The sequence below is a fragment of the Procambarus clarkii genome, chromosome 83 (genome assembly GCF_040958095.1).
Source record: "Procambarus clarkii isolate CNS0578487 chromosome 83, FALCON_Pclarkii_2.0, whole genome shotgun sequence".
Classification (NCBI taxonomy): Eukaryota; Metazoa; Arthropoda; class Malacostraca; order Decapoda; family Cambaridae; genus Procambarus; species Procambarus clarkii.
In genome coordinates, this window is record NC_091232.1 from 8,846,820 (window position 1) to 8,859,905 (window position 13,086).

A 13,086-nucleotide genomic window follows, 5' to 3' on the forward strand; every position below is an offset into this window, starting at 1 on the left:
ATCCTCACCCAGGGAAAGAATTGCACCATGTTTATCAAGATTTGTGTATTGGTCCAACTGGTGGCAAGTATCGTATAAGTTTACATCACTACAGGGACCTGCACTAGGTCTGTTATCAAATAAATACCCAAAGCATGGAGAATCGCTTGTTGCTCCCAGCCATCAAATGGATGAATTTATTGTAGAATCAGTATTTAGAGGCCACGCCCTTATTCTTTATTAGGTGTACATTCTTTGTCAAAGTATTTTTGAACCATGGCGTCTGAATTGTGTTCAGTGTATACAGGTTTCTCATTTATGGTACAGCATGTACAGATGCTTTGTTTACTTTAGCTGTGCTAGGGGGTTTCCGTGTCTTACACAATCATTTTGAAGTCTTGTGGCAGTGGCACCAGATTGTTCCATACATTCTCTAACTAGCCAACATAATTATAGGGTGTGAAGGATAACTTAATTGTTAATGGAATAATTGCCAGTAGTGCAAAAAGTCTTATTATACCTCAACACTCACAGGATGAGTTGGGTTCACAACCACCAAATCAATGTCTTCAGTAGGTTGGGATGATGGATCATTTTCTCTAATGAAGTCAGTACCATAGCTCTGCCTTCCTACCATCATTGTATTCACACTAAGTGAGGTCCATTTTTCCAATGTGTAACTGCTGCATATATAAACATTCTTTAGCGTTCTCTAATCAAACGTGTCAGAAAAGCCAATACATTACTGGCAAGTTGAATAGTAAAAAGTAAATATAGCAATTTGCAGCAGAAACCAAATACAGTACAGTACTGCATTTTTTTTTAAGCAAATATTGGATCGTTAACTGTAGTTTTATTTTCTTCAGTTTTTAAAATTTAATTCCCCCTGAATGATTCTAGTTACACTGAAAGGGAGAATAGGGCATTGGGAGAGCAAGAGTGTGGTGGGTGTTTTCAGCAATAGTAATTTGGCTTTATTCAAAGTAATTAAATAATCATAAAGCACCAAGCCTGGAAGACTATTTAGGCACCGTCTGTGGCATAATGGTGTACCATGTCATGGCACAGTGGATTCAGAATTTTGCATTTTTAACTATACTTTCCTGTGGTTCCATTTGTGGCAGTTATTGTAGTAGCTCTGCTTGAAAAGTTTTACAGTATTAGGTCGTGTTTCTTCAACTCGACCATCACTATTTACTCTAATTATGATAGAAGTATGAAGTACATGAAGATAGAAGTATGTCTTCTTCAAGGAGACCAAACAGACAGTTATAGACACTGGTCTCATTAGTTCCCCCAATACTTCTATGTACATGAATAGAGAATCTTGCCGATGTGTGTACCATAGTTATTTTTTAAGTTTTTTCTGGCTTATATGATCACAACTAGCCATTTTTCCAATATTTTCTTTAGTAGACATTTTCTTGAACAATGGGGAAGAAATGAATACAGCAAAAATTTACCATCCTTGCATCTTTTAATAAAAAACCTGCCAACTGCAATTCTAAGGTGATGCAGCTGCAACAATACATTGTTAAATATTATGTAAGCAAGACAATATATATGCTGGTATCTAACTCAGTAACACAGTTTTAGCAATACCATGTATGATTTATCTTTAGAAAAGGCAGTGCTAAGGCTGCATATATATCTCTACATTACAGGTACACACAAGGGTAATTATCACAAATTAGAGTACCCATATTGCAAAATGCAATGTATAATATACTGTACTTCATAAACACAGGTCATGCATTCATTTTTTGTTCCCCCACTATCTCCAAATATCTAGCACCAGTTTATTGAGAGAAATTTTCACCACAAGGATCTTGCAATACTTGATTATGAAAATATATTTGTTATTAAATTACCCCCTATAAAATTAGTAATAGGTTATACCAAATGAGAGTGATTTTGTAGCATCTAGATGGTCTGCAGCTTCAAGGTAATTATCAGAAGAAGTCTTGCGGAACCCCAAAATGCAGAAGGAATTTAACATCTTTTTCCACTTTGGAAGTTTATTCATGTTCAATAAGGCCTCTTGAATCTTGATTTTAATGGCATCTGAAATCCAAAACAAGAAAATGCCATTTAATGTTCATATTATGTTATGCTCCCGAAAAAGTGGAAGCATTTTATATAATTAATAATTCATAGTGTCAGAGGGACATGCAACCGGAGTATACATCCATGTTAAACTTATATCAAGGTCACCCCCCCCCACCCCCAAGGTTGAATTACTTACTCCCCAGGGTACAACCCCACAACAAGCCAACTAACTCCTGGGTACCTATTTACTGCTAAGTGAACAGGTTAATTATGTGATGGGAAATGTACCAAACCGTTTGTCCCCACCACTTTATACAAACGTGATGTTTCCTATACCGTCAATTAAAAAATCAAACATTTAATTTCTTAAACTGATTCCATCTAACCTAATTCATTACTGCTGCTTATTTACTGTTCCCTCTCACAGTCACAATGCCAAATGATTATTTAGTCCCGTCTTCAAATTTACACAAATACTCTTAGTCACATTGAACAAATGTAATGATAGTAACGGTCAAGTCATTATGAACTCGCAAATATTTGATTTATTGACATTTGTACTCTTACATCTTATGATATTTTCATTCTTACTCTACCTGTCCTGTAGAGCAAAAATGCACCTCAAATCATTCATTTCAACAGCTCCAACTAGATTTTTTTATGTTCATGCCACAACTGTAGCATCTTGCATCCAAACATAAGGGTAGGCACTTCCACATTTTCATGTAACTTTTGAATAATATATATATCTGCCTATCTTATTCATCCATATTAGGGTTTCTCTTACATCAGCCACCAACACTACTGATGTTCTTTACTCAACCTCTCCTGCATAAAACCTCACACTGTCAATTACAGACCCCATTGATCACATTGCAATACATCATTTTTAGGACTTCAGCATGTACCCCTATGTATTTTGCACACCAAGTTTTCCCCTCTACCACCCTTACCTGTGTACACATCCAATTACAGCAGCCTTCTTTCATATCATTTGTGCAGAAATTGGGAGTAGATTAACTCAAAGGAAAACTGACTGTGCACCAAGTGCTGAATTGTTATGCAACCAGAGGGCCAATGAGTGGTAGATAGTGTATCTACCACTCATGGTAGATAGTGGCACTACCTACCATGAATGCCACTATCTACCTCTCTAAGATCTAACTCTCGTCCTAAGCACATACTGTACTCAAAGCACTCTGGAGAGTGCGAAAAACTTATCACTTTTTTTTTAACAAGTTTCACAAATACATAAATGTGGGATTAAAACCCATACTTATAGCGTTAAGGGAATAAAGCAAGAATGAAAATATGGAAATTTGTGGTGTCTAGGTCAATAAATCATTAAGGTATGGAGTTTATATACGATAGTGAATTTGAAAGTAAAAGGAGAGGAAAACCAAGATGGATAGGTATAATAAGTATTTTGAAGAGGAAGAGGCTGTTGGTGTTGTAATGATATGGGAGGCAATGTGTGCCATATGGGAAGTTGGGGTAGATGAGCCAAGATTATTTGGTCACAGTGAATGAATGATAAAACAAGAATATGGTACAATGTAGATAATGAGTTGATGGAAGAAAGGATGGAAAAAAAAAAAAAACTTGAATGTGTGAAGAAACTGGTAAAATGTTAACAGTGCATGAGAAGCAGCAAGGAACAAGACCTAGCAGCTTTTAAGAGGTGTTATTGGAAGCGAGATGCTGTTTGGTGTGTAAAATATGGTGAATTGATGGGTTTAATATTTTATTTTATTTGTATCTTTTTCTTATAATGTTCTCTTTATTTTCTCTGTGCTGATACTTCCATATCTCATGAAAATGGGAACTGTGGTAACAATGGAGTATTATGTAATTTAATTGATTTTAGTAAAATACTGTATTCACAAAAAAAGAACCTTTTGGCTTTTTGTGAACTAACATCTAGCATAACTTATTAGCAATAAATTAGAAGAGAATTGAGGGTACTATTGTACGGAGAAATAAAATAGAAAAAAGGAAAGCACAAGACTTTAAAGAATCTGGTCATGTGGACAAGAAAGACTTAGGAATTCTAACTTAAGACAAAATGTAATCATTCTTATCTTGAGGTTATCTTTGAGATGATTTCAGGGCTCAGCGCAGTTCTCGACTAGGCCTCATTTTTGTTACACATCCCTGGAAGCAGCCTATAGCAGCTAGAACTCCCAAGTACCTATTTACTGCAAAGTGAACAGGAGCATCAGGGTGAAAGAAACTCTGCCCAATTGTTTCTGCCGGGAATCGAACTCAGAACCTTAGGACTACGAATCCCCGGGCGCTCAACCATGAAGCCCCCCCCACCCTTCTTAGAGAATGCTGTGAACGAACAAAGCTGGTCTAACCTGGGAGATTTGAGTTGACTAATATGGGGTGAGGTGGAAGTGGACCCCATGTCCCCTGGAGATGTATCTCAGGCGCCTGGTAGTAATGACGATTAAGGTAGTTTGCAAATGACAATGAATCGACAGCTGCTGCTTCTGCTTTTTTTGACACTACCATTTCAATGGAACTCATGTGATTCCCAGACACTGCAAGAAAAATTGTAATGAAACCAGTTGATAAAATTAGCATAAACATACAAAATTATCTAGGAGTAACTGAAATTAAACAAACTTGCCAGCATTCCAAAATATGGATTATACTCTGTTATAGCAATAGTTCACCATACTGTATACCCAAAGTTTTTTCCATTAGTAGTATGACATGCCCAATATTTCACCATGTAAAGTTTTTTTACATAGCCAATCTCATTACCATTTATTTTGCCTGCATTATTCATTACAATCATTTTTTCTTGAACTAGTTCACACTACCTTGTCTTTCCAAAACATCTCATTTAAAATTTCACAATACAAGTGAAGAATATAAAAAATGATGCAGTAGTATTGTTGTACAAGAATTTTTTATAATTCTTTTTATCATAACAATACAGGAAGATTAATTTTACGACTCATTAGGAATGCTCAATAAACTTGAAGTGATGCTAATTAAGAGCCATTAGTTAAGACCAAAAGTACAATAGGTAATGCAAGATATATTGTATTAGTGGAAACTTCTTAATGTGCATAGCAAATGGAAAAATTAATGAACATGAAAGTTTCACCGACCAAATAAATTGATGGAGTATAGTTACTTACAAATTATATTGGCTACAGTTTATGATAATTTATGACAAACAATATTTCTTACCTTGAATGTCAGAAAAGAAAGAGGCATCTTCTCCCATCTGCTTTAGTGTGCGCAACATAAGTGTATTACTGCTCAGAGAACCTTCATGGGCATAGACAAATTTACATCCTCGTAAATCTAAAAATTCTGATATTCTTTCTCTGAAATTATAAGTATTTTTATCCAAATTAGCAAGTACTATTTAGTATATTGTAAAAAATATATCACTAGAGCATATCATATATCATACAATAGTACCTGCTCCTGTAAAAAATGAATACAAAATAGCAGATAATTTAAAAGTAAAAAAGCCAAACAAATATATTCTCCAAACAAACACACTATTTAGTACAGTACATACAATACATACAAATATTAAAATACTGTAATTGAATCTACAGAAGGCCTTCTGGCCCATGGTAAGTTTCCAGTTTATAACCAACTACCCTTTGCAATGGAAAACAAACCCATTTTTCAGTCGTCTTCCTTAAAAAGAAATTCACTTAGTCTTCCACCTCTGCAAATGCAGCCAGCATTATTACGAGTCCAGCAAACTCTTAAATATGTACAGAGAATTGTGGATTATCTTGGTAAGCATATACAGTATACATAAAGTTAGAAAAATTAAAGTACTGTACAAAGAAAAATGTAATTTTAATTCATTAACATGTCAGTGTAAAAACTTTAAATATTTTAAAGATGATGACCAACTAATGTGCTATAGAAAATTTAGCATTTACATTGAAGTGACAACATTTTCTGTCGTCTCGTACTACAAACGCTACATATCTTATTTTAATATTTACCAAAGAATATTTCCCAAATTTGTGCCTTTTTAATATTTCAGTTTCCTTCTACTGTATATGCTTTCTTGTGTATTTTCTTAGGCAATTTCTGAATTACATCCAAATGATAATTCATTTGTGATAAAGCCAACAATGCTGGAAAATAAATTAGATATTCAGCAATAAAAAATTCAATGCTATCTTGAAGTCTAACACGTTAATTAACATTTTCAGGGAAACGCAATTTAAAGTGTTTTCTTATTAATAACGTAACATTTTATACAGGATTTTTTTTTAGAACTAATATATTGGCTCAGAAAATCTCAAAATGTATCTGAAGAATTTTCAGGGAAGGCATTCGTAATAGTCATTCCCTCTATCATTACTAAATAGGAAGAGTTCAGAATAAAAATATCAAATAGTTTAAAATATCTGAGCATACTTCAAGAGTATCTTGGTTGTCTAAAACTATCTAGCGAGACATGACACGTTTCAGACTCACTTTATATCTCTGTGTACAACAATATCTGTGTAGTAGCCAAGAACTTCACCCTTGACTGGATGCTTCGTTACAGCTCCTACTGGAAGTAACTGGAAGTTGTTTGTGCCAGACTTAAAATTTTCAAGGTAAGCAGATGTAGTCACAAAGGCTAGAAAAAACAAAGTCATGCTAAACATTTGTCATATAACAAATAAAACCACGAAATTCACAGTTTTATCAGTACACAAGAAATAGACAAGAATAATGTAGTGGGAGACGAAACATGACACACACACAATGAGCCACTCCTTTTAATATTTCAAACAAAACTAGTGTATAGGCCTAATATTATTATTAGTTTTCAGCAGAGAATGCAAATTTTTATATATGCAAATGCTCCAGTAATCAGTATTTACTGATTTTCTATTGATTACTGGATCCAGTAATCCAGTATGCAGACAATCCATTCACCTCTCGCTCTGCAGATTTGCAAAGCGAGAGCTTAATGTAGATTTAAATTTTTTTTAATTTTTTTAAATCAAAAGTGAATGTGGACAAAAGTAAAGTTATGGTGAAGGAGAGGGTGAATGAAATTCTGTAAAACGTCCAAGTGTTGAAGGACTAGAGTTGGCTTATTTCAAATTAATGGATAGTGGGATTGGCAAGAAGAGGGATTTGTGAAAGAAAAGTCAAGTGTAGGGAGAATTCAGGAAAAAAAGTTGCAAATACTGTACAATGAAATTTCTGAGAATTAGAGATTCTTAGCATAATTAAAATGAGCATCTTTGCCCAAGCTGAAATAATCAGATGTCAGATATGACCAGGAGAGATGTGTGAATGTAGTTACATTAACATATTCCTTAAGGAAAGGGGCAGAGGGTATTGTGTCTCCATTTCTGCAAAAGCAAGAAGCCACAGCAAGAAGTGAACTACAATGCCACAGGAGGATATATTGCATATCTTTTCAAAGATTAGTGTACATGCTGCAGTTAACAAGACTGCACAAGAATTTATTGGTTGGCCAAAGATATAAAAGAATAACCATATTTCAGGGCAATGAACACTCTTAGTGGAGTGGTGGACAAAGAAGTGCTTTATGTGCATCTCACTTGTTACATGGAATGTGCAAGTGATCTTAACACCGATAAAAGAATTAACGCACTCATTCTATTAATGCCAGTGAAAATATTTTCCATTACATTCATGCCCTATAAAGGTCTTTGTTTGGATGCATACACAGTATAAGCACACAAATTATCAGTGATTTATGGAAGTAAATGTTTTATCACCTATTAATGCAGTCCACGACAGTCCATTTAAGACTTCTGTAACAGAAGGCAAGCAATAACTTAAATTAGAATCTTTATTCTTAACAACTGGTACAATTCATGCCAATATCTTATTACTGATTGCCCTTGACATTTACTCTTGTAGCTGTCCCTTGCTTGTTTGAGACTGGTTTTAAAACACACTGTTGGCCTCAGTTTAGTTTAGTTCATTTATTATGCACCCCATACCCATCTTGTGGGCAGTAGTAAAAAGGGTTGGAGAGGCACATAATGAGCTCAGGGGCTGAACCCCACAATTCATTTAGCCAAACAAGTTACAAAGAAGAAGCTGGCGGCTTGTCAATTAAGTGGGCTTGACAATTATTCGAGATGATTTTTTTCCAGCAATTTTTTTCAATTTTGAACTGAGTACTGTCTTGGTATTTATGGCTTTGGCAGGAAGGCAATATCCTACATGTGAAAAAAGCATCCCGTGTTTTATGCCCCTACCTTGTAGCTTGTCGAGTTTAAAGTAGACTGAATTAATGTCTTCCAATTTGTTAAGAATTTTAAAGATCTCACCGAGATCAAACCTATCATGTTTGCCTTGTAGTATCCTGTGTTTGAGGCCCTCAAGCTTCCAGCATTCCCAAGCCAGCAGACTGTAAGCCCCCCCCCCCCAACTTTTTATCTCACCAGCCTATTAGATATACAGTACTGTATTTTAAAACTAATGAGTTCAGGCAACAGTTTCAACAGAAAAACTTTTACAATTATCCCAAAAAAGAAATTCCTCGATTTTTTTGCATGATGCAATTTTAAGTTAATTTATTGCCTCTATTGTACAGTATCTCAAACTGGTGGAAATTAGCTTTGGATTATTTTTTTACCTTGATTAGTATAAAAATTAAGAACCGCATACAGTATATCAGCATCAAAGTTCTTGCCTATCATGCTTTGCTTGGCAAATTGTAAATTATGACAAATTCAGGGGGTGGGCAGGGGTAGATATATTTATGTATACATAGGTTAGAGAGTTGGAATAAGCCCTTATTCACACTCCACTTGTGTTCCAGTTAGCAATTAAGATCAGTTTGTAGTAGTGTAGTTGCTAAGGATTCATTAATTAAGTTTAGGGTAGTGCAAAAAGCAAATATTTGTAATATGAAAGGCACATTTGTTGCAATTACAATGACATCCCAAACCAGTATAGAAAAAGTATCAGTAATGGTTATAAAAAATGATAGCAAAATATAAAAAAATTCCACAAAGATTACAATTATTATTTAACACAGCATGCATACTGCATAAATATTGTTTAGTACAATACATATATTTTTCTGCAAGACAATATACTCTACTGTACTAAAGATACACTATACCTAGATCAATGCGCTGGTGATCTCCTCGGCTGATGTCTGGTCCCCGACTACGTGAATTATATAGAAGAGTGGTTTGCAAACAAAGTTCCTTTTCCAAGTATTCGGCTATAAACTCGTAGTATTCAACAGGAATTCCAGGACACATGTATGTTCCAAGGTGTAGAATGTTGGTCTCCATGATTAATCTGCAACAAGAGCTAGTCAATAAAGGAACACACTTCAGCACATACATCCCCAGATCTTACAAATTTGTATACTTGTACTGTTTCTGAATGTTTTTTAATTTTTAACCTTAAAAGTCTTGGCTGGTGCTTGCTCCTACAGGCCTAGTTGAAATGTTTAGAAGTTTGCAATCAAGGTATTAAAAAAAGTAGGTACAGTACAAGCAATAATATTTTAATTGATAACCCAACAAAAGGCCCAAACAAATGGGTGGGAGGGAATGTGACTCAGGGACTTTTAGCAAATAAATTAAAATGGGACATATCCCACAACGATATCCTATATTAAATGATTAAAGATATATATTAAGGATTTTTTGGGGAATATAAACTAAGGAAATTGCCTAACACTGGAGCCAAGTTCAAAATTTGGTGGGCAATTGGAATTGCAGGATGAAGACAACATACACAATAATTTGTCAAGCATGGCAATAGTATTAGGTTTTGATTAGTGTGCAATGGTAGGTCAAGTGTTGCACTTACACAGAGTGCTAGGTATAAGAGTATCAAGTACTGTACAGTTTTCCTTGTAGGGGACAGGAAGCCTGTTAGAATTATCAACATCTCCCTAAGCCACCTACCAATTTTCCCCAAAATGCAACCACACCAGCTGCCCAACTACGGAGTACCTATTTACTACTAGGCGAATAGACATTAGGTGACATAACTCATATGTTTGCCAGGCTGCAGAACTTTCAAAATGAAAGCTGATGTCACTCTTTATGCCAAAATATTTAAGTTTGATTTAGAACAAACTTACAGAACAGGACAGTAGTTGAAATAAGAGGGCAGTGTGAAGGAATTGTATCCAATCACTTGGATAATCAGGTATTGAACTCCAACCCTATAAAAAAAGGGAGCCCATCACACAACTAACCAGTAGTCTGTAGTATATGAATAAAGAATATAATCACTATACTGTTACTGTATTGCAATTTCAGTTCTATTGTCCAACTTTTGCCTATACTACAGAATCTTATATAGTATGGGACCTGTAATACAGTAGTCCATGTTCGACTCACAATTGAGGATCCTGGATCCGACTCCCGGGTAGGGTGGAAATGGGGGAGGATGATCATGTTTCCTTTTACCAGATGCCTCTGTTTACTCAACAGTAAATAGGTACCTGGGAGCTCAGCAACTGTTTTTAATTGTTTGGGGAAAGTTGGTAGTCCACCCTGGGATGAACCTCAATACATAGTCTATCCTCCTAAAGTTTATCAACGTCAAGAAACTGTTGTACTAATATGGCCTATCCTACCGTACCAGAGGACCCAAAACAAAAAATGGGACAGTGTTAATTTCATGAGCCACTTTCTTTTTCTAGTATGATAATTTTTGGCCTTAGTTAAGTATACATCAAAATGTGATGCTCTATTAGGAGGATGGGTTGCAATACAAGTTTAAGTACTGGTACACAAGGAAATCACAATAACATGGTCTATGGGTTAAGGCACTCATCTTGGGTTACCCTGGATGCTGGTTTGATCCCTGTCCTACTCCTTTGATTTTCTACTAAGTACAAGCTTCCTGTTCCCAACAATGAGAATTCTTAATATCCTAATAACAGCACAATATATATTTATAAATTTAATAGAGCCAAATAAGCTCCAGAATCTGTACACCAGTTGACTGACAGTTGAGAGGCGGGTTCAAAGAGCCTAAGCTCAAGCCCTGCAATCACTCCTAGGCGAGTACAGCATCCCATGGGTTTATATCCAACCTCTCCTTCAAGAATTAAATCGTGGATACGGTGGAACAATTGGGCATAATGCCTTCATTGATTGTTCCTGTGCACCCAACAGTATTTGGAGACCTGTATTTAATCAATTAATAACAAGTTTGTTTACGATAACCCTTGGACAAGGGCTTAAGACGCGCTGTGGAAGGAAGGGCAGTCTGCAAACAGACAAGGAAAGATTTCTGTTCCAGTCTCCTCTAAAGTATATACAGAAATAATAAAAACCCACTGTCTCCAGGGCAATCAAAATAAAAAAAAACTTTAGAGTTCATCTTGATAAATGTTCGATCGTAGTGCATGTTTATAATATTTTTCAAACCAAGTGAAGCATGACCTGCAGGAGATGCTGTGATCAAATTACACACAGGTATTGTGGCAAAGCTTGTTTTCTAATTGTTAACATTGTGTATATCATTAGGCTAGGTAAGGTTTGAGTTGAGTTGGGCAAGTTTTAAAATCCATCGGCGAACCATTTTGGGTACAAGTTACCTGTATCCACATGACAATCCTTTCAAGAAATGCCCACGAACTATGCCTGGTATTAACTAGATGGTTTACTACTAAAGTTCTGTTTAAACGTCCTGCCACTGACATGTGACAATTAAATGGCTCAATTACACAACTTTTCAGTTGTTAAAACTCCCGCCAGTAAATAAAAACACGAGCGAGGCCTTTGCTCGCCTGCATAGAGATAAGACGCTTATTCAGGAAAAGGTACATATATTGAAAATGAGTTACAAACATAATGTTGGATTTATAGACAGAGCTAGTACATACAATTCCTGAAGCTATTAATACACACAGCGTTTCCGGCAAGTTTTGGGGACAAAATTAGACTAAAACTTAATACTAAAGGCTCATTTACTCTTTAGTACTGCCCATCCTAACTTAACACGCACACATATACTAACAACGTATTGTTATTTACTAGCCAAACAAAGAACAAGCAGAGTGTCGACCACGTACCAAGTGTCCAAACAGCAGCAAATATAATATAGAACCGCTCCCAGCCGTGCAGAGTACACACTACACTTTACTTATCTGCTCCATCTCTCTCACACGCATTGGCAACTCAACCCCAATGTGTCTCATACTTCTCCTACGCTCTTATTTTATCTTGCAGTGCTTGTATTAATTTAATGTATAGTCAATTAATAGTGGTACTATTTAGGCAATGTTTAAGCGTTTTCATCACTTCAAATACAGATTTAAACGAAAAAAACATGAAAAGTAAATTTCACAGTTTAATAAGCCCATCAGCTGAGGTTCATTTTTGTTTGAGTTTCTCACTATGGCTTAAGCTTCGGCCGATATCACAAGAAAAAATTAATACTCATTCTCTTGAAACATTAAAATAAATGAAAGCTATTTTGCTATTTTATTGTATGCAAAAATAATAAATGCCGCTGAGTGAAAAACCCAGTCTTCAGAGACCGAACTTGGTCCCAATCCGCAACCAATTTCAACTGAACACTAGAAACACACAAATATGGATATTTATAATAATAAACTGATTTATTTATAAAATTAAATCGACATAATTAATTTATTAAACAGCACCATTTCAGTGCAAGTATTACAAATAATTAATTAACTGTTCTATTCCAAACTGTTCAATTACTAACTCAATATTAAATTTTAGTCTAAGATTGGTTAGCATTGATGAGATACTCATCAATGCTTACCATGGACAGCCATATCCCCTTTGTAATAACAAGCAAATAAAATTCTCCAAAGATGGTTATACACACTTGCAACCGACTTAGATATTGCAACTGAATTCAATAGCTTCTTTTCACCAATTGGTGCTAACCTTGCCCCCCCAAAATCCCAGAGACCCAGACACATGACTCCTTGATAGATGCCATCAAAATTGCCTCGGTGTGCTTATAGATGTTAATATTTCTAAAGGCATTTAAACTCCTAACAGCTTATGTTCATCCCATACCCCAGGCCAGTTCCCTTGCAAATTTGGGTGAGGCTAGCCCAAAGTG

The 13,086-nt window shown here is 35.5% G+C and overlaps 1 protein-coding gene across 1 annotated transcript; it reads right to left on the reverse strand.

Annotated features, from left to right (window-relative positions):
- Positions 1-1,437: 1,437 nt before the first annotated feature.
- On the reverse strand, positions 1,438-12,188 carry LOC123768673 (uncharacterized). The gene is made up of 6 exons (XM_045759349.2): positions 12,059-12,188; positions 9,131-9,315; positions 6,502-6,649; positions 5,236-5,375; positions 4,389-4,574; positions 1,438-2,043 (listed from the first exon to the last, which is right to left on the reverse strand). Exons 2-6 carry the CDS (start codon positions 9,306-9,308, stop codon positions 1,862-1,864), a joined length of 834 nt encoding a protein of 277 aa, XP_045615305.1. The 5' UTR covers positions 9,309-9,315; positions 12,059-12,188; the 3' UTR covers positions 1,438-1,861.
- Positions 12,189-13,086: the final 898 nt, after the last annotated feature.

Excerpts from the sequence above, each read along its gene's own strand:
- LOC123768673 (XM_045759349.2), bottom strand. The coding sequence starts at position 9,308 with ATGGAGACCAACATTCTACACCTTGGAACATACATGTGTCCTGGAATT. Across the intron at positions 6,650-9,130 it reads TCACCAGCGCATTGATCTAG|CCTTTGTGACTACATCTGCT; the intron begins GTATAGTGTATC and ends TGTTTTTTCTAG. Across the intron at positions 5,376-6,501 it reads GTTGTACACAGAGATATAAA|AGAAAGAATATCAGAATTTT; the intron begins GTGAGTCTGAAA and ends TTATAATTTCAG.